This window comes from Gossypium hirsutum, chromosome D02 (genome assembly GCF_007990345.1).
Source record: "Gossypium hirsutum isolate 1008001.06 chromosome D02, Gossypium_hirsutum_v2.1, whole genome shotgun sequence".
In the NCBI taxonomy this organism is placed as follows: domain Eukaryota; kingdom Viridiplantae; phylum Streptophyta; class Magnoliopsida; order Malvales; family Malvaceae; genus Gossypium; species Gossypium hirsutum.
This window is the reverse complement of record NC_053438.1, coordinates 4,326,018-4,352,708: the sequence shown is the minus strand read 5'-3', so window position 1 is coordinate 4,352,708 and position 26,691 is coordinate 4,326,018. Positions and strand designations below refer to the sequence as shown.

At 31.3% G+C, this 26,691-nt stretch overlaps 4 protein-coding genes and 2 pseudogenes across 5 annotated transcripts; 4 read left to right on the top strand and 2 right to left on the bottom strand.

Moving 5' to 3' along the window:
- The first annotated feature begins 1,099 nt into the window (after positions 1-1,099).
- On the top strand, positions 1,100-2,979 carry LOC107927801 (probable glutathione S-transferase; annotated as a pseudogene). Its single transcript, XR_005910056.1, has 2 exons — positions 1,100-1,500; positions 2,450-2,979. The product of XR_005910056.1 is annotated as a probable glutathione S-transferase (transcript).
- Positions 2,980-5,397: 2,418 nt separating this feature from the next.
- On the top strand, positions 5,398-7,262 carry LOC107927652 (probable glutathione S-transferase). The gene is made up of 2 exons (XM_016858762.2): positions 5,398-5,743; positions 6,677-7,262. Exons 1-2 carry the CDS (start codon positions 5,432-5,434, stop codon positions 7,040-7,042), a joined length of 678 nt encoding a protein of 225 aa, XP_016714251.1. The 5' UTR covers positions 5,398-5,431; the 3' UTR covers positions 7,043-7,262.
- A 1,029-nt stretch (positions 7,263-8,291) lies between these two features.
- LOC107927672 (uncharacterized) lies at positions 8,292-11,068 on the bottom strand. Its single transcript, XM_016858781.2, has one exon. The coding sequence runs from the start codon at positions 10,660-10,662 to the stop codon at positions 8,626-8,628; it is 2,037 nt and encodes a 678-aa protein (XP_016714270.2). The 5' UTR covers positions 10,663-11,068; the 3' UTR covers positions 8,292-8,625.
- Positions 11,069-14,985: 3,917 nt separating this feature from the next.
- LOC121214908 (uncharacterized) lies at positions 14,986-15,576 on the bottom strand. Its single transcript, XM_041089416.1, has one exon. It carries the CDS (start codon positions 15,574-15,576, stop codon positions 14,986-14,988), a length of 591 nt encoding a protein of 196 aa, XP_040945350.1.
- A 3,877-nt stretch (positions 15,577-19,453) lies between these two features.
- Positions 19,454-21,817, top strand: LOC121214446 (probable glutathione S-transferase; annotated as a pseudogene).
- Positions 21,818-24,318: 2,501 nt separating this feature from the next.
- On the top strand, positions 24,319-26,142 carry LOC107927622 (probable glutathione S-transferase). The gene is made up of 2 exons (XM_016858735.2): positions 24,319-24,675; positions 25,622-26,142. The coding sequence occupies exons 1-2, from the start codon at positions 24,364-24,366 to the stop codon at positions 25,982-25,984; spliced, it is 675 nt and encodes a 224-aa protein (XP_016714224.1). The 5' UTR covers positions 24,319-24,363; the 3' UTR covers positions 25,985-26,142.
- The last annotated feature ends 549 nt before the right edge of the window (positions 26,143-26,691 follow it).

Sequence of the window (26,691 nt, the reverse complement as noted above, 5' to 3'; positions counted from 1 at the left end):
TTTACTGAATATTTTATGGCGGCTCTTGGAATATTTTCTCAAACAAGTAAAGGAAGAGGGGGCCATATATATAAAAGTAAAAGTGCTGTTGATTTTAGTTGGAAGGTTGACGTTTTTGCTTGATGATCAAGATCTATTAATATATACAATTTCTGTTTGTTTTTATTTACATCTTTTTTAAATATTTTTTGGATGATGCCATGATCCTTTTATATATTTTTAGTTGGGAGGTAATCTTTTTTATTTAATATTAATATAACATTTTTATTTATTTATATTTTAATGAGATAGTGACATGACACTTTTTGATTGGTTGGAATGATTTTTTTTAACTAATGTAAAAAAAGGGGCCAATTTCGATTACGAAATAAAGTTCAGGTATCTAATTCGGCCAAAAAAAATTTAAGTACTTCACTCAAACAAAGGACATAGTTTAAGGACCTCATTTTCAATTAAGCCAAACAAAAATATTCTCAAAATAACATTGACCATTTTATGAAAATTAAGAGTTTTTAATAAATTCATGGTATAAATTATAATCACAACAATGTAATTGTATGGACTTAAAAATTATTATTACAGTCAAGAAAAGTGAAGAATTTGGCTAAATTAGTCATATATACTGTTGTTTTTTTAATTGGTCAAATAGGTCATTTTTTTGAAGATTTAAGGAACTAGACCGATTTTGGAGAGAGAGTATGAAAAGCGCGCCAGCTGCACAGTTGGCAAGAAGCTGGATGAGCTTTCTTTGGAATTTTCAGAAAACGTTTCTAACTCGGCACGTTTTCCTTATGTGTCAGCAAAAGCTCGTCCAGCTGGACACACTTTATACGCTCTCTCCAAAATTAACCTATTTCCTTAAATCTTGAAAAAAATGACCTATTTAACCAATTAAAAAACAAACCCGGCATATATGCCCAATTTAACTGGAGAATTTAGCAAAATATGATTTGCAGCAAGCCATAGTATTAGTAATTGCGATACATCATCCATGACGATTGTATTTAGGCTGACCAAGAACATTCCAAATCCCCCCACCTAAAACAATTATATAATGGCCACTAGTTTACTTCACAAAACAAAGACCAAGACAGGCTGACCAAGAACAGTCCAAATCCCCCCACCTAAAACAATTATATAATGTCCCCTAGTTTACTTCACAAAACAAAGTCCAAGACACTACACCATGGATGAAGTGAAGCTCTTTGGGTTTTGGCCAAGTCCTTTTAGTAGAAGGGTCATTTGGGCATTAAAGCTAAAAGGTGTGGAATATGAATACATTGAAGAAGATTTGCCTTATATAATAAGAGTGATCTGTTGTTGCAGTACAACCCAGTTCATAAAAAGATCCCAGTGCTCGTTCATGGAGGAAAGCCAATTGCAGAGTCATTGGTTATTTTGGAATATATAGATGAAGTGTGGCCACATAATCCTTTGTTGCCAAAAGATGCTTACGAGAGATCCGTAGCTAGATTTTGGGCCAAATTCATTCAGGAAAAGGTATGTGTTATCTTGATTTTGTTCAACATTTGTCATATGCTTCCTCATTTTTTTAATCTACTTTTTCTTCCCAAATTTGTTCTCTTGTCAAATCTGATTGGAGTCTGGAAGTTGAATTCAATTAATTTGTCTGATTTGATCATCATAAGTCAATATTTCAAACTCATGTATTTTTACTTATAACCTCTCCTTATCTTTAAACTCAAACTTACTTTTTTTCTAGTTATTGTAATAGTAATTGTGTCGATTGAGCTAAGACTCGCTCAATTGATAATTCCAATTTAATTTTTAAAACTTTGGGTTGTTTTGGGCCAAAGTCATTTCAAGTTTAAATCAATTTTGAGTTTGTGATGTTTGGGTTATTTTCGGTTCGGATATTTCCAATTTACTAGTTGGCTTTTTTTTTTCTGCTTGAGTCATCTCGAGTTCAAGTCAATTCGAGGTACTTGATCAGGTCATTTTAGATTTAGATCATTCCAAATCATTTTGGATATAAGTCATTTTTTGTTCAGATTCAATATAATTGGGTTGATTATTTGAGTTTGGGTTAGAATTAACGAGTTAAGATCTACTCTTTTACTTTTTCTCCCATTACTAATATCCAATACAATTATTATCACCATTCAAATGTGTAGGACCATCTATTAAATGTGAATATTAATTAGTGAATGATCATTAGATATGCGTTGGATATAAATAGATTAAAAAGTAACGGAGTGAAGCCAACTCCAGGATTGACTGATCAAAACTTGCCCAATCCAAACTTAAAAATGAGCTAGACCATAAAAAAATCGAACCCAAAATGACCAAAGCAAGTAATCCAAAATGATAAAAAAATTTAAAATTCAAATTAATCCATTTCAAAACCAATTTCACCCCTCCAATCTGGGGATCTAGTCTCAAACCACTTCTAGGCCAGTAATGTTTGATCCTAACCTTAAGTTTGCAGACTCAACCAATGTGGGAATTCTTTCGCAAATTCGGCGAAGAACAGCAGAAGGCAATCGAGAACAACTATGAAATTCTGAGGACGATTGAGGAACATGGTCTTGGAGATAAAAAGTTCTTTGGTGGCGACCAAATTGGCATAGCTGATCTTGTTTTTGGAATGGTTATTCATATGTTGGCGGCTATGGAAGAGGTGGTGGGATATAAGTTTATTAAAGCCGATAGCTTCCCACGCCTGCATGCTTGGGTCAAGCATTTCAGCGAACACCCTGTGATCAAAGACAATGTCCCTGATTACCCTAAAGTTGTTGATTTCATGAAGATAAGAAGAGAATTTTATAGGAATTCTCAACAGAATAGCTAGAAAAAAGAAAGAAAGAAGGTACTTTTGATCGTTTAAGAACTAAAAATTGGGAAATAATGCAAAAGGATTGAGTGTTCTTTTTCTTGTAGCATTTTTACTTCTTTTTTTTATGCATTGTATGTTTGTAACAATAAATTTTTTTTTGCCAATAATTAATGTTTTGTTTGGTGTATAACATGATAGCATTCAATGATTTTTGAAAAATCCAAGAGATAAAAAAAAATTAAAATTTGGGTGATTGTCATAAGAATCAAAAAAATATCAAGTTTTAGTTTAATTATCGATATTATTGGCAATATAATAGTACGTGGGTTCGAGTGGGTTGAAACGAATTATCCTCATATTTATTGATTGGGGAGGAGATATAGGTAGGTCTAGGCATTGTATAAAAAATAGTAAATATGATAAGAACCTATAATGAGATCAAAGAGCAAACTAGTCTTTCTATTAAAGATTCTATCCATCTCTATTATTAAGTAATGACCTATTACTGTTTAGTTGCTTATTAAAAAAAATTGTCTATTTCTTCTATTAAAAATTTATTCATTGAACTTAAATTAGTCTTTCTATGTCAACATAAGGTACACATCGCACACCAACTGTCACTGTTTAGTTACTCATTCAACCACGTCAGTATTTAACAATAAAAATGAATAAATTTTTTAATGAAAATATTAGTTTGCTCTTTGATCGACTATATAATGACTAATTTGCCCATTTTTTAGGTAGAGGAGGCAAATTATAATTGTAATTTTTACGATAGCCAAAATGTAATTTCATCATTTTAATAGTCTATATCTTTATGTTTTTTAAAGGATTAAGTCAAATTTTTATATTTTTAGGGGGTCAAAGTATAATTTTACCTTTACTAATTTAAAATTTTAAAAATTTTAAAAAACTTAAATAGAAAAGTTTTCATTTTAGGGGGCCGAGGCCCCTGTTAGACTCGTAGTTTCGCCCTTGCTCTTCTTGCTCAAGAAATTCAATACCAATTATTTAAACTAGATTTAAAATTTGAAATAAATATTTAAATATGTTTTTTAATTGAGATGGTAAAGTTGAGAGAACAAAATTCATGATGTTTTGAGTTCGAATCTCATTATGTAAATGTATTTTCTAGTTTTTATATAAAAACATAAAAAAGGCTTAATTAACATGAGGTCCTTAAACTATGCCCTTTATTTGAGTTAGGTACTTAATTTTTTTTGTCAAATTGGGTACTTAAATTTTATTTCTGTAACCGTAATTAACCCTTACCATTACACTTCATTAAAAAAAACGGCTAGAGCCAATCAAAGAGCGTCACGTCATCATCAAAATAAAATAAATCATACCCCAACTCCATCCCTCTCCTCTCTGCCATGTCTCTCTCCCCTCCCTTCCGCCATCACCACCTCTTTCCTTCTCTCTCCCGCAATCCCACCCTCTCACTAGAGGTGTTTATGGGTTTGTTTTATATTTTAAATGAGCTTAATGAATATTTTACCTCAACCCCACTCCCACTCCCACTCCCACTCCATTTTACTGAATATTTTATGGCGGCTCTTGGAATATTTTCTCAAACAAGTAAAGGAAGAGGGGACCATATATATAAAAGTAAAAGTGCTGTTGATTTTTAGTTGGAAGGTTGACGTTTTTGCTTGATGATCAAGGTCTATTAATATATACAATTTCTATTTGTTTTTATATACATCTTTTTTAAATATTTTTTGGTTGATGCCATGATCTTTTTTAAATATTTTTAGTTGGGAGGTAATCTTTTTTATTTAATATTAATATAACATTTTTATTTATTTATATTTTAATGAGATAGTGACATGACACTTTTTGATTGGTTGGAATGATTTTTTTTAACAAATGTAAAAAAAGGGGCCAATTTCGATTACCAAATAAAGTTCAGGTATCTAATTCGGCCAAAAAAAAATTTAAGTACTTAACTCAAACATAGGACATAGTTTAAGGACCTCATTTTCAATTAAGCCAAATAAAAATATTCTCAAAATAATATTGACCATTTTATAAAAATTAAGAGTTTTTAATAAATTCATGGTATAAATTATAATCACAAAAATGTAATTATATGGACTTAAAAATTATTATTACAATCAAGAAAAGTGAAGAATTTGGCTAAATTAGTGATATATACAGTTGTTTTTTAAATTGGTCAAATAGATCATTTTTTGAAGATTTAAAAAATTAGACTGATTTTGGAGAGAGAGAATGAAAAGGGCGCCAGATGCACAGTTGGCAGGAAGCTGGACGGGCTTCCTTTGGAAATTTCAGAAAAAACTTCTAACTTGGCACATTTTCTTGATGTGTCAGCAAAAGCTAGTCCAGCTGGATACACTTTCATACACTCTCTCCAAAATTAATCTATTTCCCTAAATCTTAAAAAAACGAACTATTTGACCAATTAAAAAAAACCGGTATATATGCACAATTTAACTGGAGAATTTGGCAAAATATGATTTGCAGCAAGCCATAGTATTAGTAATTGCGATACATCATCCATGACGATTGTATTTAGGCTGACCAAGAACAGTCCAAATCCCCCCACCTAAAACAATTATATAATGGCCACTAGTTTACTTCACAAAACAGAGACCAAAACACTACACCATGGATGAAGTGAAGCTCTTTGGGTTTTGGGCAAGTCCTTTTAGTAGAAGGGTCATTTGGGCATTAAAGCTAAAAGGTGTGGAATATGAATACATTGAAGAAGATTTGCCTTATAATAAGAGTGATCTGTTGTTGCAGTACAACCCAGTTCATAAAAAGATCCCAGTGCTCGTTCATGGAGGAAAGCCAATTGCAGAGTCATTGGTTATTTTGGAATATATAGATGAAGTGTGGCCACATAATCCTTTGTTGCCAAAAGATGCTTACGAGAGATCCGTAGCTAGATTTTGGGCCAAATTCATTCAGGAAAAGGTATGTGTTATCTTGATTTTGTTCAACATTTGTCATATGCTTCCTCATTTTTTTAATCTACTTTTTCTTCCCAAATTTGTTCTCTTGTCAAATCTGATTGGAGTCTGGAAGTTGAATTCAATTAATTTGTCTGATTTGATCATCACAAGTCAATATTTCAAACTCATGTATTTTTACTTATAACCTCTCCTTATCTTTAAATTCAAACCCACTTCGCAATAGTAATTGTGTCTAGCTCGATCGATAATTTCAATTTAGTTTTTAAAACTTTGGGTTGTTTTGGGCCCGAGTCATTTCAAGTTTAAATTAGTTTCGAGTTTGTGATGTTTGGGTTAGTTTGGGTTCGGATATTTCCATTTTACTAGTTTTTTTTTTCAACTTAAGTCATCTCGTGTTCAAGTCAATTCGAAATACTTGATCAGGTCATTTTAGATTTAGATCATTCCAAATCATTTTAGATATAAGTAATTTTTTGTTCGGATTCAATATAATTGGGTTGATTTTTTGAGTTTGGGTTAGAATTAACGGGTCAAGATCTACTCCATTACTTTTTCTTCCATTAATAATATCCAATATAATTATCATCACCATTCAAATGTGTAGGACCATCTATTAAATGTGAATATTAATTAGTGAATGATCATTAGACATGCATTGGATATTAATAGATTAAAAGTAATAGAGTGAAGCCAAATCCAGGATTGACTGATCAAAATTTGCCCAATCCAAACTTAAAAACGAGCTAGACCATAAAAAAATCGAACCCAAAATGACCTAAATTAAGTAATCCAAAATGATAAAAAAAAAATTTAAACTCGAATTAATCCATTTTAAAACCAATTTCACCCCTCCCCCCCCAATCTAGGGATCTAGTCTCAAACCACTTGCAGACCAGTAATGTTTGATCCTAACCTTATTAATATAAGTTTGCAGACTCAACCAATGTGGGAATTCTTTGCTAAACATGGCGAAGAACAGCAGAAGGCAATCGAGGACAACTACGAAATTCTGAGGACGATTGAGGAACATGGTCTTGGAGATAAAAAGTTCTTTGGCGGCGACCAAATTGGCGTAGCTGACCTTGTTTTTGGAATGGTTATTCATATGTTGGCACCCATGGAAGAGGTGGTGGGGGGAGTAAAGTTCATTAAAGCCGATAGCTTCCCACGCCTGCATGCCTGGGTCAGGCATTTCAGCGAACACCCTGTGATCAAAGACAATGTCCCCGATTACACTAGAATTGTGGATTTCTTGGAAAAAAGAAGGGAACTTTATTGGAAATCTCAACATAATCACTAAAAAATTAAGTACTCTTGATATTGAGAAATAATGCCAAAGGACTGGGATTTTCTTTTCGTACATTTCTATGTTTTCTCCATCATGCATTGTAAGTTTGTAACAGTTTCTTTTTGCCAATAATTAATGTTTAGTGTGGTGGATGAGCTCAACCAATAGAACCTCCTTCCCTTGTATCTAAATTAAATTATAAATTTTTGAAAGGTTAAAATGTAATTTATCATATTTAAAGGGATTAAATAGAACTGCTTTTATTTTAAAGGACTAAAATAGAATTTTACTATATATTAATTTATAATATCATTATTTATATGAAAACTCAAATTGGGTGACAGACTGACAGTCCCCTACCTGCCCCTTCAGGATTTGCTCATTTTCTTGTGATTTAGTCTCTTATAGTGACGAAGCCAAAAACCTTGCAGGCGGCTAAGATAAAATTTTAAAATTTTGAGACCGAAGTTAAAAGTTTTATTCTAAAAGAGCTTAAATTATATGATTAATTTTCATGAAGGGCCAAAATTGCTATTTTTCCATTTATTCGAATGATTAAAAAACTTAAATGATTAATACTTAACCTCAAGGTTCAGTTTGGTACTTAAATTTTTTTTGTTCAATTAGGTATTTGAATTTGTCATTTTGGTTCAAATTAGTACCGAACTTGACTTCATAGTTCAAATATGTCATCTAACTCAAGTACTAATTTGGAATAAAAAGCCAATTTGAACCGAAACGTCAAGTTCAGGTACCAATGTGAACCTTAGAGCCAAGTTTAGGTACCAAAATGTATATTTAACCTAAAAGAATTCTCATGACTAGCCTCAAATCATGTTTGATTTATACAAGGTTGAAGTTCTTAGACAACAATAACATAATAAAAAGCAATTAAGAAAAACAAACGGACATGAGCCCTTGTTGGCAAATCTGGTACGTGCATGCAGATGGACAGAACAGACATGTGAAGTTGCGACTTCTCTGTCTGGTAGTCTTGAGTGGAGTATCATTGAAATGGTTCACCAGAGTCCTAGAAGGTCTAATACCAACAACAATCCCAGTGTATGGTAAAGTTGCATCCAGATTCTTTGCATTCTAGGGCCTGTCCGTTGCAAAGCTCACGACATTCCTCACATGGAGGGCAATTCCAGATGTTTTTCACAACAGTGAGTGGCTGTCGATGGCCTCCCCCCTACTTATTTTACACAATTTTGTATGCAGTTATGAAGGGAAGAATGATTTTGTTTTTAAATTTCCAAACTCAACATTATTTTCGTATTTTCATACTTCTCATATTAAAAATATTTTATTATCACAACCTAAAAACCATTTCTTCCTTCTCATCACTAATTTTAGATACAAGTTGAATGCATAATAAGCAAATAGAAAAGTGAAAGATACAGATGTGTGGTTACAAACCATGTTTCATCTAACACAACCTTCTACTGCTCAAACAACCACCATTAACATCACATAATGCAGATTACAACAACTAAGGCCATCACCCATTTTTACCAAATCTCCTACACCCTTCCACACAACACCACACACCTATGATGTTGCAGCTTCTCTGTTTCTTCAACTTGAGTGGTATATCATTCCCGGAGATCCCAAAGGCAATTCCAATGGACGGTAAAATTGCATTCAGATTCTTTACATTCTAAGGCCTGCCCATTGCAAACCTCACCACATACCTTACATGGAGGGCAATTCCAGATGTTTTTCACAACAGTGAATGGATGTTTATGCCAATCAGTTTTGAATTTGTTCCCAAGCTTCATATATGGGAGATCTCCGATAGCACAATTGAGATGAAGAGAGTTATCACAATCAGCACAGTAGTAAAACCAACGATTTGGCTCTCTTTCTTTTTCGCAGAGATCGCAGTAAAGTTGAGAAGGCTCAGAATCATCAGAAAAAGTTAAAGTAAGAGCATGCCTGTCATACTTGTACCAAGCAGTGAGTGGTAGTGATGCACAACCTACATCTAAACTGAAATCACAGCGCTTCATGCATCTATATGCAACATCCATTGATAGTAAATATCTGAAACAAGCACTGCAACTCGTTCCCTCGTTGTGGACAAGAACGAGTGAATGCTCATGACTTGGGTGCTTCAAGGTGTCCGACAATAACATACATTGAATGTCAATTCCGAACCTGCAATCTCTTTTGTAGCATCTGTACCCAAATCCTTGATACCGACGACGGCAAGCAACGCAGTATGAATAGCCATACTCATCGTGTGAGTTTGAGAGAGTAAGCAAATGCTTGTGAAATGGGTGTGGCATTTCTTTAGGCAATTCAGCACAATCTTTGTGGAGAAAGAACCTGCATTGCTCACAACTATAAAAAGGAGTTGATATAGGTCTCGTGCACCCATCGCAGTGACTATCATCATCTTTGGTCTTCCCACTAAAAGTGAGTCTTAAATTATGATCATGATAGGAATGCTTGATCTCACTTGCAACCATTAGCTCTCCAATACGAATTTGTTCAACAACATCAGTAATCAAATTCCAAGGTTCATCCACCACTTCCTCGGACCTCTCATCATAGCCTTCTGGCATAATTGTTCCATCCCAAATTGCTTTATCAGTTGCACAACGTACATGAGCAATATAACGGCAACGAGAAGCAGGACAACGGTAATTGCCATACCTTATATCAACTTCCTCGTAACAAATTTTGCACATCCAATCCTCAACTTGATTTTGTCGAAGAGAATAGGAAAGAGAAATCGTGTGACGATGTCGTGTTATCATGATGTGGCGTGGCAATGAAATGCAATTCTTGTGGACAAGGAGGTGACATATAGCACTGAAATAGGGGGTGTGATCTCCGTCAGTGCCACAAAAATCACAAACAAACGACATTTTTCTAGATACAAGCATCCACGGGTGTTCATGACTTGCAACTGTGATTGTTGGTGATGAAAAAAGAAAATCATCCAGTGAAAGATCAAAGTTGCATAGAGAGCAGGAATAAACAAATCCCTTCCATTGGATTCTGCACAAATAGCAACTACATTTAGGGGGATGAGTAGGCGGTTGTGGCAAGAGAGTAAGAGGATGCCTACGATCGTAGGGGTGATTAATCTCAAGGGGTAGTTCAGCACATTCCTTATGAAGGTTAAAATAAGGATATGTGCAATCTGAACAGTGGTAAATTTGACCAGATATTGGTTTCTGACATCCGGAGCAATGAGACTTGACTTCGTTGTTATGATTTTGAATGAATAACAAAGGATGGGGGTGCAAAGAATTAGGAAAATTTGCAGCAATGGATGATTGAAGCAAAGCACAATTGATGTGCAGATCGAAACTACAATCATTACAATTATAAACAAATCCCCCAAATTTCTTACGACAAAAATTACAAATTCCTAACCCAGAATAAGGTGATTTTGGAAGAAGAGTGAGAGGGTGTTTGGGGTGGAAGGGATGCTGAATCTTGGGGGCTAACTCTAACTCGGCACATCCCTTGTGAAGATAAAACTCACATTGATTGCAGCCATAGCTCCAGCCCTCTACAGGTTTCTCACACACAAGGCAAAGAGCTGCTTTGCTTGCAACACTGTGAGCTTGGATGAAGACCAAAGGATGGTGATGACCGAAATGTTGAATTTCCATCTCTCTTTCTTTCCAACTCTCAGATACTGTGAAATTATTTAGAAGAAGAAGAACAAAAATGAAATTGCTTCATCAAATTTTTCCAGACCTCATGGTTAGTAGATTCTTTTCTTGGGTGTTGGTTTTGGTCTTCATAAAGAAAGGAATATATTGATGCTTTGCCCAATTTTCAAAATTCTAAGCATAGATATCGATATAATTAAGCAAATAAAGAAAGAAAGAAGAAAGTAGGAGGAAGAAGGAAGTAGGAGAGGACACTTTACTTCGGAAAATTTCGTTGCTTGCTCTCCCCGTTTCATTCCAATGATACCAGTCCCGATGTTAACAAGTATACATACATTCTGGGAGCAAAACTAAGGGTGTGCAATAGTCTGGTCAAACTGACTAAAGCAATTTAACAGGTTGATTTTAGTTTTGTCAAGTATGTTATAGGTCCGGTAAATTTATTTTTATTTTAGAAATCCAAAATAAAATTAATTTACTTTCAATTTCAAATAGCGAATTTTGCTATATCCACGAATGAAAGAAAAAATTAGTATTAAAACTATATTTACAAAAAAAAATTATTTATTATTTTTTGCCAATATTATTTAGTAGTTCAATCACAGGTAGAGCAGTAAATTGTTCATAAATAATTTGATTTTGTTGGTTTTATAGAGAATTTGGTTCTATTTTGATTTGTAAAAGAGTTTGTTAAATCTTTGGATTGGATTGAATTGATCGATTGCTCACTTCGAAACAAAATCGAAATTAAAATATTTTAATTAGAATGATTAGCATAAAATATAAATTATTGAGTGCCAAACTTCAAAATTTTAGGTTAAAGAACTAAATTAAATTGAATTGTTAATTTTTAAGAGTCTAAAATCAGGTGAGTTAATTTAAGTGTATTGAAGTGCATTATACTCTTATTTAAACCCTAAACTTTAAGTACCAATTTGAACCTTGAAATCAAGTTCAAATATCAAAATGTATATTTATCCTAGATTAAAAATATTTTATTGACTATTTTGGATTAATATTATAACAATCGAATTGGCAATTAAACCAATTAAATCATCAATTTTTAGTGGAATCGATCTCAGTACAGCTGTGGCCAAATCCAATTAATTACAGACCTATTCATCGAGCAAAGGAGAGAGAGGAATTCAAACCTTCGATAATTCTATGTTTCGAACTATACCGATTTTCAAAACAGGAGCTATCAACCACTCAACCATCTCTTCGAAAGCATATTTCTATTTTATTTTTATTCCACCAAATCAAACTAAGGGAAAACTAATGGGGTTCCAACTGACAAAAAAAAGTTTAAAAATCTATCTGAGAAAACATGTGTAATTTAGACAGCAATTTTTATATTAAGCGCAGATTGAATTGAGAGCAAAGTTTAAGTTTAGGGCAGAAGAGTTGATGGGCTAAATTGTGCCGGGCATGGGTTGGTCTTAATGGTTTTTTTTTTCTTCTTTTTGCCTTTAAAACAATTTTTGGGATAACTATTTTCAAATCCCTCGACTTTCATTAAAATTTTTCAAACTAATAGGGCCACATGGCAGCATACATTTGGTTGCATTCAAAGTGATGTAAGATTTTAACTCCATTAGAAGGATAAATGGAATTAAAGTTTAAGTATCAAAATTGATATTTTAAAAGTAAAGATACCATATTAGATATATTGATAAAGTATAGGGGTTGAATCTGTTATTATCACTCTTTTATCATTACGTTGATACGAAATTTATAAAGAATTTCATATTTATATTCTTTATATTATGTTTCTCTCCGCAACGAAGATTTTTTATTTTATTTGTCGGATTATTTTTTTCTTTCTATCTTCTCGCTTAAATAAATCTATTTCCTTGCCTAAGTCAGTAAAGAAGATAGTTTAAAATAGAGGTGTTTATGGATCGGATCAGGTCAGGCCTTAAAAAATTTTTGGGCCCAATTGATGGTTTGGTCTTGCCCACCTGTATTTTATTTTTTATATAAAAAATTTTAAAAATATAATACACAAAATACACTTAAAACATTAAAATAAATATTTCTCAGTAAATTAAAAATAAATTAAAATAAAAACCTTTATAGATAAATAAAACTAAGATATCTGCAACTTAACAAGCAAATGTCTCTAAAATAGTAGCAAAATTGACAATAAAATAAGAGTTATACAATATCCAAACAATAACAACATAATAGTGAAATGACAGCAAAACAGTGAAAAACAACAAAAAAAAGTTTTTTTTTGTTTGCAAATTCGAGCTAGGTCCAGTTCAAAAAAAACCTTACTCAAGATTCGACTCGTTTTTTCGCCTAAACAAGCCTTAATTTTTATCCAAACCTATTTTGGGCTTATATTTTTGTCTAAATTCTCTCACTTTTCAGGCAGGCATTCAGGCTGGGTCACCCAACTCATGAACACCTCTAGTTTTAAAAAAAGAAGCAAAGCTTTCAAGTAACTTTTTTGAACGATCACTAATTTTTACCGAAATAGTGCTTGGAAAGTCATCTGATAATTGGACTTGTAATTACCTAAGGATGTCATGTTTGTGGATCCAACTAAATTGGTTGTAATCGAAGCACCCCACTTATACTTTCCAATTTCTAGGGGAGAGTGAGAATTAGAATAATTACGTATATAATTACACAAAAATCTAATTTTTAAAAGTTATACTTTACAAGTTATAAAAATTACATCATAAGTATAAACACATATGATTATCTAAGATCGTTGTGGCAAAAAAAAATTATTATAATTTTTAAAAAATGTAATACAAAAATAATCTGTGTATCTTATAAAACTATAACAAAAATTATATTATTTAAATCCTAAAAAAATTCTAAAGTTTAGGTATCAGAATTGATATTTTAAAAGTGAAGATACCATATTAGATATTTTGATAAAGTATAGGGATTGAATATGCCATTATCATTCTTTTTATCGTTACAATTTTGGTGGAGATAAATTACACAATACTTGAATTTTGGTATCAAAATACAATAATTTGGAATTTGGTCACTCTCATTCTGGCATTGTCCCCTTCAACCAGTATTATGTTTGACTTTAACTGATAATAAAAATATAATAGAGAGGAATAATTTTGGAATAGTTAATTCAAAAATAAAAATTAATCAAAATTTAAAATATTTTTGGGGATTAATAAGAATTTTTAAAACTCTTGAAAAAATTAACGAGAATTTTTAAAAAATTTGAGAGAACTTAAATAAAATTTTCAAATTTTCTCATATTTAATTTTGTTATTTTTAGCTTTGAGCTATTATAAGACGTATAAAAGGCTAGAACTATATGGATTTATTCATCAATTCAATAAAAATAATGTTCTCTCATTTGAGTTAAAAGCTCGTTTCTTTACTTGTAAGTGCAACATGCTATGTTTAGAATCTTCAGATGATCCGAATGTGGGTTCGAGAGATTGAAGTACCTTTTAGAGTTCATTTAGGTTTTGTTTTTTTTTAAAGAATAAGGAAGAAAATGTTCTGTATTAATGGAAAAAGTGTTTAGTTTAATTTATTAATATTTTAAAATTAGCAGCTTAATATTAAATTATTTAAGAATTTGAAATTTTAAAAATAATAATTAAAAAAAGTCAGACATTAAGTTTTAATATTTAATATTTTTTTAATTTTATAAAATAATTAATTTCTAATGACGTGATACACGTGTATTTTCATGAATGTCACGTAAACGTCAATCATTCCCATCATCAAAATTAATGACTCGTTAACTTTTTCACCTAATTCTGGATAATTTGATAAAAATAAAAATTAAAAAGCAAAATAAAAGAAATGGGGTTTTTCTTAATATTTTGAGGGCAAAGAAAAAAAAAGAACTTTTTGCCTAAATTGACTTTATTCTTTTCTAAGTTGTGAAAAGTGCTGATTTATCTTTAAAATGAAATTACAATAAAATCTGATGGAAAATTCAAAAAATTTAGAATAAGATCTAAAACAAAGAAAAAATTATTTTCTAGAATTTAGGCATAATATTATTATTTTGAATATGGAGTACAAATAATTACTGATTAAGTGAAATAAAATGAACCTAAATTGTAAAGCTAAAACATATGTACACTTTTTTTTTATGGCTGGTTGATTTAAGGTCACAAAATCTTGATTGATTTATGTCACAAAATCTTGTTGGTGGTGAAAAAATATCATCAATTGAAACCTCAAAGTTGCAAAGCGAGCAGGAATAAACAAACCCGCTCCATTGGATTTTGCACAAATAGCAACTACATTTCTCGGGATGTGCAGCTCGTTGGGGCAAAAGAGTAAGGGGATGCTTACGGTCACACGGGTGATTAATTTCTAGGGGTAGTTCAGCACATTCCTTATGAAGGTAAAGAATGTAGGATAAGAACAATCTATACAATGGCAAATCGGACCAGATAATGGTTTCTGACATCCGGAGCAATCGCGCTCGACTTCCTCGTTATGGTTTTGAATGAAGTGTAAAGGATGGTGGTGCAAAGAATTAGGAAAATTTGTAGCAATGGATGATTGAAGCAAAGCACAATTGATGTGCAGATCAAATAAACAAGAACCACAATGATAAACAAATCCCCAGAATATTCCGCCACACAAACCACAAACGTATTCACCCTGATAAGGTGATTGGGGGAAAAAGGTGAGAGGGTGTTGTGGGTGAAAGGGATGTTGAATCCGGGGGACTAACTCTAACTCAGCACATCCCTTATGAAGGTAAAACTTACATTGATTGCAGCCGTAGCTCCCGTCCTCTAAAGGATTCTCACACCCAAAGCAACGAGCTGCTTCTGGGTCTACTTCTTTGCTTGCAACAGTCTGATATTTGAAGAAGACCAAAGGATGTGGATGACTGAAATGTTGAAGTTCCACGGTCTCCTCCTCTGTCCTACTCTCACATTCACTCACATCCATTACAAGAAAACACTTGATTTTGCTTCACTTTATTCTAGCCTTTGTGGTATACTTCATTAGTTCTTGCTCTTGTTCTTCATAAAGAGAAGAATCATTTTCGTCGTTGACTTGTGAGACTATATGTTAATATTTTTTCCCATAATACCCCAAGCATTTCCAAACTTCAAAGTTTTAGGTTAAAGAACTAAATTAATTAAATTAAATTGTTAATTTTTAAGAGTCTAAAATCACGTGGGTTTGAGTGTGTTGAAGTGCATTATCCTCCTATTTAAACCCTAAACTTTAAGTACCAATTTGAACCTTGAAATCAAGTTCAAATATCAAAATGTATATTTATCCTAGAATAAAAATATTTTATTGACTATTTTGGATTAATATTATATCAATCGAATTGGCAATTAAACCAATCAAATCATCAATTTTTAGTTGAATCGATCTCAGTACAACTGTGACCAAATCCAATTAATTACAAACCTATTCATCGAGCAAAGGAGAGAGAGGGATTCAAACCTTCGATAATTCTTTGTTTCGAACTATACCAATTTTCAAACATGTGTAAAATACTAATCATTGAAAATATTAGTTTTTAATTGATTAAATTTTCTTAGTGGTTTATCAAACAATGTCTAACTTGGACCTAGAAAAAGTTCAAACCTCAATGTGAGAACAATTGTCAAGTTTAGGGATTAACTTGAACAAAAAATAGTCTAGGCCATACCTTGAGAACAATCGCCAAGTTTAAGGACTAGTTTGATTCTTTTAATTAATTAAATTATTTTTATGCTCAAAATATTTTTTATTCTTTTAATTAATTAAATTATTTTCTCAACTCAATTCTAATTTTGTTAAACTCATGACAACTTTACCGATAAAAATCTATGAACAAATTAATTTAATTAACTTGTCCTTATGAAACCACGATGACCTAGTAATAAAATTTCACCTCGAAATTCAATTATTTAATAAAATAATAATTCAAAGTCATTAATTAATTTTCGAGTGATTCCTTGTTTATAGTAAGATAATTAAAAGTTATTAATTAACTTGTCTATCTATACGTCTCAAAGTATGAAATAATTCTCTAACTAAGCTTAATATAACATAAAAACCTATAGGTACATGCCAACCAAAATAGTAAGAGTTTCACCAACTCGATTTTCTGCTGGATGCTGATAACAATGAGTGCACACAATTGAACCTAACCTGCGCACAGAAAGCAAACCGAATGCTGAGTAATCAACTCAGTGACATTTCTATAACTAATATTATAACAAAACATAAATTATGTGAGGACATAAATAAAAATCAAAACTTCGTAAGCAATTTAATATGTTAACTTATATTATAAGAATATAATCGTTTCATGTCACATTTGTAATCATATCAACAGGTTGTCACATATTCATCTTCAAATTCCCGACCTGTAAACTCAAAAATTCAATCAAACATTACACATAAATCAATAAAAACTGAAAGAACTCACCATTAGCAACACTCAATTTGTACTTCTAAAATAACATGTCATTCCACAAATAAAACTCGATTTACTCCCAGAGTTATACATTTTAACCACGGCACCAAAGCACGATAAACTCCTCTCAATTTACTCTTTAAGATATCACAATTTCATTATTAAGATGGTTTAAATTATAGTAATTAATCCATACAGATAATTTTTTAAGACAACATAAATACTCACATTTTAAACACGATACAGCACTATGACATCTTTTAATTGCAGCATAGGACATTAATATTTAATCAACTCCAGCAGGACATTATTTTTGTAACATTATTTTAGCAACCGAACTCAATTTGTATGTTTTTTTAAAATTGAGTCGAATCGAGTAAAAAAATCGAGTCAAGTCAAGTCGAGTTAACGAATCCTATTATTTATACTCAATATTACGTTTACATGGACTGATTATTTGACTAGTAGATGAAGTACAAACTTTTAGATTAATTTTGAGTAAAGGAAAAAGGGAAAGTGGGGGGATTTGAGAAAGAAAATAAGGCTGATGGGTAAATATTTATTAAAACAACGTAATTTTGCCTTTTAACTTTAGAGGAAGTAAATATTTATCAAAACAATGTAATTTTGCATTTTTTATTTAGATTTTCATATAACTCAAATTGTATAATTCATATTCGAGTTCATATTCTAATTAAACTAAAAAATTTGATTTTTTATTCGAGTTGGTCCAAATAGCTCGATTAATTTGAACTATTTAATTTAAATTTTAAATTTTTATCAAATATTTTTTGAAATTGAATCGAATTTTATTCACCCAGTTACCAAAAAAAGAATACAACCAACCATTCAAGAAAGAAATGAATTAAACTCACACCACAACCGAACACCAGCCATTTTGGACATCCATTTCGTCAAATGTCAGACATAATAAGTTCTGGAAACAGCAGCCATTTTAGACAATCATTTCTTCATATGTCAGATAAAAACAACAGTCATTTTGGGCAACCATTTCTTCAAATTTCCAACACGTACGTTTTATTTGCTACATACCGAAAATCAACAGCAGCTAATTCACAGTTTACTCATAAAATTCAGACAATTGAAGTCACCAACTAGGCTACCTGGCAATTAAGGAAACGAGTACGTGTGTAAATTTCAAGGAAACTTACCCAAATCTTCCCCAAGTTGCTGTCACAAGCACAAGCTTGCTCCTTGCCTTTACCACTTTGACCGTCTCCCACATGAAGAAACAACTATTTAACATGCAAATTTCAAAAGCTTAAAAAGAAAATTCTCAAGGTCTCAAAATTGTTTGGTGTGATTTAATAATGAATTTTACGAATTTGATTTACGGAAATGAAGTGTCGATATTTCAGTTTCCGACACTACAAAAAACCGGATTATTACAGAATTCAATGAGTAAGAAACATGAAAAAAGAAGTAATCTTATTTTATTTTATTTTTGTTTATTATATATGTTAGCATACATACACATAAACTATATAATAAAATAGAATTTTCGAATAATTTAAGTAGTAGTTAGTTCTAAAACAATTCTAAAATATTTTTCACTTTTTACATATCGACACATTAGCATGGTTTGATTTTATAGTCAAATGCTCCCTCGACATGATGACACGTTTGCTAAAACATCAAAGATAAATTATCTTTTTTTTGGTGATCATAAGAGGAGAGCAAAGTCCTAACAGCAACGCGATTAGCGTGACTTGAACCTAGATCACATCTGAGACGGTGAACATCCTGATCATCAAATCAACACACGGGTAAAATAAATATATATGATACCATAATTATAAAAAAAAACATATATTTTCAATTATATAAGGGGTTCAAAATTATATATGGGGTGTTTACTTGTGTTTAAATAGGATTGGATTGTTCGGTTGAACTGGAAACAAGTCGAAATATAGATTCGAAAAAAACATCGAATCAATTGAACTGGTTAAAAAATCAATTAAATTGACGGTTGAACTGGATTTCTTAAATATTATTTTTATGAATTTATTATTATATCTTTATCGAACTTATCAAATCGACGAACTAATGACCTAATCAATTCAACCAACCACTAATTTATTTCTAAAAACATTTATTCAAATTAAAAAAACAATTAATAAAGATTCATCATGCATCACATTACCTCGACTTAGTCAATTCAACCAACCACTAATTTATTTTATCATGCATGACATTACCTTACCTTATATTGCAACATGCATGACATTACCTTAGCGACAAATTCTAACTTTTAGGTAAAAAAATATAAATATTGAGGGTGAAATTTAGAATTATGTCATGAAAAGAACACACACCATCGTTACCTTAGACAAATCTTTGACCAGTAATCCTATTATAAATTTGCACTCGGCACTCTCAGAATCTCTGAACTAATCTCCCAACCATGGCGGTCGTGAAATTGTTCGGAGCTTTTTTTAGTCCGTACGCTTTCAGAGTAATTTGGGCTCTGAAACTCAAAGGCATACCTTACGAATATATTGACGAAGATCTCCGCAACAAGAGTCCTTTGCTTCTTCAATATAATCCAATTCATAAGAAAGTCCCGGTGCTCATTCATGACGGAAAACCGATCTGTGAATCCACCGTCATCCTTCAATATATCGATGAAATTTGGCCGCAGACTCCCTTGCTGCCGGCTGATCCCTATGACAGAGCTGTTGCTCTGTTTTGGATCAAATTTGCAGATGATAAGGTGTTCTTTTCATTTTTGGATTAAATACAAAATTAACCCTCCAACTATATCGTATTTATCACTTAGGTGTCTAAGAGTTAATTTTTTTTCTCTTCTTTGCAAAATGATTTTTAAATGGTTAATTTTGTCTTATTTTGCCAAAAATACAGTAGCATGTTTTATTGCCATCGTGCACTTTTTAGGTAAAATGTAACAAAATTAATAGTTTAAGTATATTTTTACCAAAAATTTTAGGTACTTAAAAATGAGAAAATTGATATAGTTTAGACACTAATTTTGAATTAAACCTTTTATTTATTTATTTGATGCATATGACGATTTTCCCGTTTATTGATTTTTTATATTTATATTTATAGCCAAAATTATTTATTAAGTGTTGTATTGGGAGAAACTATTTTATGGACCCTTCCCACCACATCATCCATTGTCTATTTCCCATTATTTAATAATATTTCACTAATTTTTTTCATGTTATTGACATATAAAATTGATAATTTTTTTACTCTAAACCCGAATTCAATTGTTAACAAAGTTATTTTTTTTATTAAATTTTTTGGTGTGATATTTTGAAATAAAAAAATAGTTATTCATTTGGTAGTCATATAACCAAAAAAAATGAGTTATGAACTTTAATTTAACCCAAAAAATCATGTTTACGATTATATTTACATTTTTAAATGGGTTAAATCATTATTTGAGGCCTGAACTTGGCAACAATTCTCATATTGGGTCACATGTTAAGGCTTGAATTAGGTAATTGTTCCTACATTGAGGCTTGAACTTTTTTTTGTCCAAGTTAGTCCCTAAATGTGGTAATTGTTCTCATGCTAGTGCTTGGACTAGGCAATTGTTCCGATGTTGGGGCTTATTAGGGTTTTCAAGAAAATATAGGGACTAAGGTGTTCTTTGATAAACTAAAAGATAAAGTGCAGAAAAAATAAGGGTTGAAAAATTAAGTATTGAAAATTTACGTACCGAATTTAAGTTATAAAATTTGTTTGATACATTACTTAAAATTAATTACGGAATATAATTATATTGTTTGATAAATATAGATCTTGAATTATAAAAAAATATATTTTACATTTTATTCTTATTTTTTAAACATTTTACCTTATTCTACACCATAATTAAAATTTTAAACATAAGGTTTTTATAGGATAACGAATATTAAAATAAATAAATTAAAATTGAGTTAATTAAAAATATTCTTTATTAAGTGATAAGTAGCTTTTATCAGGCCATACCGTGAGAATAATTGTCAAGTTTAAGGACTAATTTGAACAAAAAAAAGTTCATGCCCTAATGTGGGAGTACTTGCTAAGTTCAAACCCCGTGAAGTGATTTAACCCTTTTTAAATTTAAAAGTAATGGGATTAAATTTCTTAAAACAAAAATAGGAGGACTAAATTTTAAACATACAAAGAATAAAAGGATTTGTAGCATATTTTAACTTAGTTGAAATCTTTGAAAATCTTTTATTGTACATAACTTTTGATGCCTCATACTAGAAATCCCATATCTCTGTTTAAAACAGGGTTATTTAATGTTAAAGCTTTATCGAGCCAATGGCGAAGAACAACAGGCAGCAGTGAAAGAGTGGTTGGAAATGTTGGAAGTCATGGAAGAACATGCGCTGATCGGAGTGAAAAAGTTATTCGGCGGAGACGAGATAAACATGGTGGACATTGCATTTTCCTTTGTTGCTATCTGGCTTGGGGTTCTCGAAGACATACTAGGGCTTGAAATCTGTGAGCCACACAAGTCCCTCGAGTGAGCTCGTGGATCCAAAATTTCAAATCAATCCCTGTAATCAAAGACAACTTTCCTGATACCGATAAGATGTCTACTTTCTTGAAGCATGGTAGAGAGATGATGTTGACATCAAAATCGAATTAGGGTTTGGACACTTGTGTTCTTTATCGAAGGTTTTCAAAGTTCGAACTGATCAAGTCACTGCTTTGTTAGTCCAATAATTTCGATCAGTTTGTTTAAATAAATTATCAAAATCAAAATAAAAAAATTCAATAGGTCCATACTAGTTTGCCACCCCTCTCTCCTATATCGGCCTTTTCATTTATTAAGTCAATTATATGTGTTATCTTGTCTTTAAACTAACTAATATGGTTTTTTAGCTCAATAAATATCTTTCATATGCCCAAAATATTATTTATTCTTTTAATTTACTTGTAATGACCTGTTAACTAAAGTTCAGGGACTAATTTGTAAAAGTACAACCGTTATTGAAATTTTAATTTAGAAAAATGATTGAGGACTTAATTAATAACTAATTTGAGGACCTTGGAATTAATTGACTATTATTAAAATATGATAGTGGAATGGTATGATTACATGCACTTATCTTAATTAACTTGACCACTAGTGGTGATTAATTAAACTAATTAAGGGCTTAATCATAGTATAAATACTAAGAGAGTGATGAGAAAGATGAAGTTATCATCTTCCTCATTTTGTTTGGCAGTCCAAAGCTGAAAAGAAGAAGGAAAAACATCTTTGTTTTCTTTTCCATTTTAATCCAAAATTAATCACCGGAATTAAGTTCTTTCCTTAAGATTTTTATAAAGTTTGAACCACGGGAGATTGATTTAGCTCACACATGTATTATTTTCTTCAATTGTTAGATGTTTAGAAAGTTTCCATTAAAGTTTAATTGATGATTTTAAGCTTGAATTTGAAGAGATCGTTACTTAGTAAGTTTAGATTATGTTAAGGATTAAGTTGAAAATTAAGTTCAGCTTAAAAGATAATTTTGTGAAATTAGGGGTAAAATTGAATAAAGTGAAAGCTATTATAAACTTATGATATGAAATTGGATTTTCTTTTTATGTTAACTATCGAAAAATAAGAACATTTTAGATATAAGGACTAAAATTAATAAAATACAAATATATTTAATTATATATTTTTCATGAGTTTGAGTGAAACTAATACCATTTTTATAATTGAATTATCAAACGTAGTTAAAGACGACATCGAGCCGTCTCAAGAGAAAGAAAAGGCGAAAGTCGTAGACGAGTAGCTAATACAATTTGTACTTTCATGATTTGAATTCAATATATATATATACTATTAAAAATTAGCTTGCTTGAGTTAAGTATTCTACTTGTCTCATGATTTGGTTTGTATATAATGATATGAAATGTTATGAATTTAATTGAGACGAGCATGGCATAAATGAGTATTATATGAAACTATGGTAAGTGATCATGAATATAAATATGTATTTGGAATATTGTTACCTTAGTAATTGTCTCGGGTATAGTTAGCATGCCATAAGATTAGTGTACAAGATTATACTGATGAGGCATGGAATGCATGCTATACTTCGGATGTTCCGATGATGTAATAACCCTTACCTGACTCGTTAACATATACGGACAAGGAATGTCACATTAAAATTTTCAATTTCAATCCCTAACCCTTGCTTACTTTTCTAATGTTATCCAGGCTCCATATGATATTAAATCTCTTTATAAAATTGTATATTATTAAAATTTTAATTAGAGAAACCAAAATCCTTTTTCCAGGGTATTTTCAAAGTGAATTTACGATTTTAAGAACAAAGATATTAGTACCTCATTCATAGTATCAAAACCAATTCAAGATTACTAATGTATTGAAACTTCGAAACACATGTACCAAAACCTCATACCTATTGCAATATAATCTTTAATTATATATTTAATTTAATTAATTTCAAAATTTAATCCTTTCTCAAAATGTACTAATACTAACTACACTTTGCCTTTCCTATTTTTCTTTTGGTAAAATAAACAGCTTTACACGACACTATTAAGATAACGCATTAGCCCATGTAACACTAATATAGTCTGTTTGTACTAAATATTGCACAGAATAAGGTTGGTCTTCAAATACTTGGACCTCAATGGGTCTTGTCGCCATAACCTTAAAGCCATATTCTTTTTAAGATATACTTCATAATATAATTCTCTTCACTTTAATGTATCTAATCTTTACTAATTCAAGTTTTAATTTTTTTTACTCAATTATTTTAGTTTAATACACTTAATTTAGTAAAATTTTCAAACATTACATTTAAACACTTATGTAACTAATCTGCTCATTTCCACTCCTATATTTTTCCAAATTTACTAAACAACCCTTAAAATTATAATTACACAGTTTTTATGATTTAGTCCCAAACTCCCAAATTTACACTATTTTACAATTTAGTCCCTGGAAGTCTTTTTTTTTTCAATTCAGCCTTAAATCCCAGTTTGTCTAGTTTTGCAAAACAGTCTCTCTTCTTTTCTTTTCTTTTTTTCAAAATTTCTAGATTTTATAATTTAATTCCTACTATTAAAATCTTATCAAATTTTCCACAAATAAGTCCATGATTTTTGAACCATTAAACTTTCATATTCTATTTTTAGAATTGTAAATTCTCAACCCACATAAATTAGTTCTAAAACTCGTGTTTTGGAATCTTTACAATTTAATCCCTATAATTTCAAACTTTACTTCACAAATCCCCCCACCTAAAACAATTATATAATGGCCCCTAGTTTACTTCACAAAACAGAGACCAAAACACTACACCATGGATGAAGTGAAGCTCTTTGGGTTTTGGGCAAGTCCTTTTAGTAGAAGGGTCATTTGGGCATTAAAGCTAAAAGGTGTGGAATATGAATACATTGAAGAAAATCTGCCTTATAATAAGAGTGATCTGTTGTTGCAGTACAACCCAGTTCATAAAAAGATCCCAGTGCTGGTTCATGGAGGAAAGCCAATTGCAGAGTCATTGGTTATTTTGGAATATATAGATGAAGTGTGGCCACATAATCCTTTGTTGCCAAAAGATGCTTACGAGAGATCCGTAGCTAGATTTTGGGCCAAATTCATTGAGGAAAAGGTATGTGTTTGCTTGATTTTGTTCAATATTTGTCATATGCCTCCTCATTTTTTTTAATCTACTTTTTCTTCCCAAATTTTTTCTCTTGTCAATTCTGATTCGAGTCTGGAAGTTCAATTCAATTAATTTGTCTGATTTAATCATCATTAGTCAATATTTTGAACTCATGTATTTTTACTTATAACCTCTCCTTATCTTTAAACTCAAACCCACGTCTTTCTAGTTATTGCAATAGTAACTGTGTCAATTGAGCTAAGACTTGCTCAATTGATAATTCCAATTTAGTTTTTAAAACTTTGGGTTGTTTTGGGACAGAGTCATTTCAAGTTTAAATCAGTTTTGAGTTTGTGATATTTGAGTTATTTTCGGTTTGGATATTTCTAATTTACTAGTTGGTTTTTTCTTTTTCTTTTTTTCTGCTTGAATCATCTTGAGTTCAAGTCAATTCGAGGTACTTGATCAAGTCATTTTGGATTAAGATTATTCTAAATCATTTTGGATATAAGTCATTTTTTGTTCGGATTCAATATAATTGGGTTGATTTTTTGAGTTTGGGTTAGAATCAACGGATTAAGATCCACTCCATTACTCTTTTTTTTTCCATTAATAATATCTAATACAATTATCATCACCATTTAAATGTGTAGGACCATCTATTAAATGTGAATATTAATTAGTGAATGATCATTGGATATTAATAAATAAAGTAATGGAGTGAAGTCAAATCCAGGATTGACTGATCAAAACTTGCCCAATCCAAACTTAAAAACAAGCTACACCATCAAAAAATCCAACCCAAAATGACCAAAACATATAATTCAAAATGTAAAAAATTTTAAAATTCGAATTAATCCATTTCAAAACCAATTTCACCCCTCCAATCTGGGGATCTAGTCTCAAACCACTTGTAGACCAGTAATATTTGATCCTAACCTTAAGTTTGCAGACTCAACCAATGTGGGAATTCTTTCGTAAATTCGGCGAAGAACAGCAGAAGGCAATCGAGAACAACTATGAAATTCTGAGGACGATTGAGGAACATGGTCTTGGAGACAAAAAGTTCTTTGGTGGCGACCAAATTGGCATAGCTGATCTTGTTTTTGGAATGATTATTCATATGTTGGCGCCTATGGAAGAGGTGGTGGGATATAAGTTTATTAAAGACGATAGCTTCCCACGCCTGCATGCTTGGGTCAAGCATTTCAGCGAACACCCTGTGATCAAAGACAATGTCCCTGATTACACTAAAGTTGTTGATTTCTTGAAGATAATAAGAGAATTTTATAGGAATTCGCAACAGAATAGCTAGAAAAAAGAAAGAAAGAAGGTACTTTTGATCGTTTAAGAACTAAAAATTGGGAAATAATGCAAAAGGATTGAGTGTTCTTTTTCTTGTAGCATATTTTTTTTATGCATTGCATATTTGTAACAATAATTTCTTTTTGCCAATAATTAATGTTTTGTTTGGTGTATAAAATTGAACCCAAAATGGCCAAAACAAGTAATCCAAAATGATAAAAAAAAATTTAAAACTCGAATTAATCCATTTTATAACCAAAAAATTTTAAAACTCGAATTAATCCATTTTAAAACCAATTTCACCCTTCGAATCTAGGGATCTAGTCTCAAACCACTGGCAGACCAGTAATGTTTGATCCTAACCTTATTAATATAAGTGGGAATTCTTTCGTAAATTCGGCGAAGAACAGAAGAAGGCAATCAAAAACAACTATGAAATTCTGAGGACGATTGAGGAACATGGTCTTGGAGACAAAAAGTTCTTTGGCGGCGACCAAATTGGCATAGCTGACCTTGTTTTTGGAATGGCACCCATGGAAGAGGTGGTGGGGGGAGTAAAGTTCATTAAAGCCGATAGCTTCCCAAGACTCCATGCCTGGGTCAGGCATTTCAGCGAACACCCTGTGATCAAAGACAATGTCCCCGTTTACACTAGAGTTGTGGATTTCTTGGAAAAAAGAAGAGAACTTTATAGGAAATCTCAACATAATCACTAAA

What these genes read in the sequence shown, in the direction of transcription:
- LOC107927652 (XM_016858762.2), top strand. Translation starts at nt 5,432, where the DNA reads ATGGATGAAGTGAAGCTCTTTGGGTTTTGGGCAAGTCCTTTTAGTAGA. An exon ending in CCAAATTCATTCAGGAAAAG is followed by an intron (nt 5,744 to 6,676) that starts GTATGTGTTATC and finishes ATAAGTTTGCAG; the next exon opens with ACTCAACCAATGTGGGAATT.
- LOC107927672 (XM_016858781.2), bottom strand. Translation starts at nt 10,662, where the DNA reads ATGGAAATTCAACATTTCGGTCATCACCATCCTTTGGTCTTCATCCAA.
- LOC121214908 (XM_041089416.1), bottom strand. Translation starts at nt 15,576, where the DNA reads ATGGATGTGAGTGAATGTGAGAGTAGGACAGAGGAGGAGACCGTGGAA.
- LOC107927622 (XM_016858735.2), top strand. Translation starts at nt 24,364, where the DNA reads ATGGATGAAGTGAAGCTCTTTGGGTTTTGGGCAAGTCCTTTTAGTAGA. An exon ending in CCAAATTCATTGAGGAAAAG is followed by an intron (nt 24,676 to 25,621) that starts GTATGTGTTTGC and finishes TTAAGTTTGCAG; the next exon opens with ACTCAACCAATGTGGGAATT.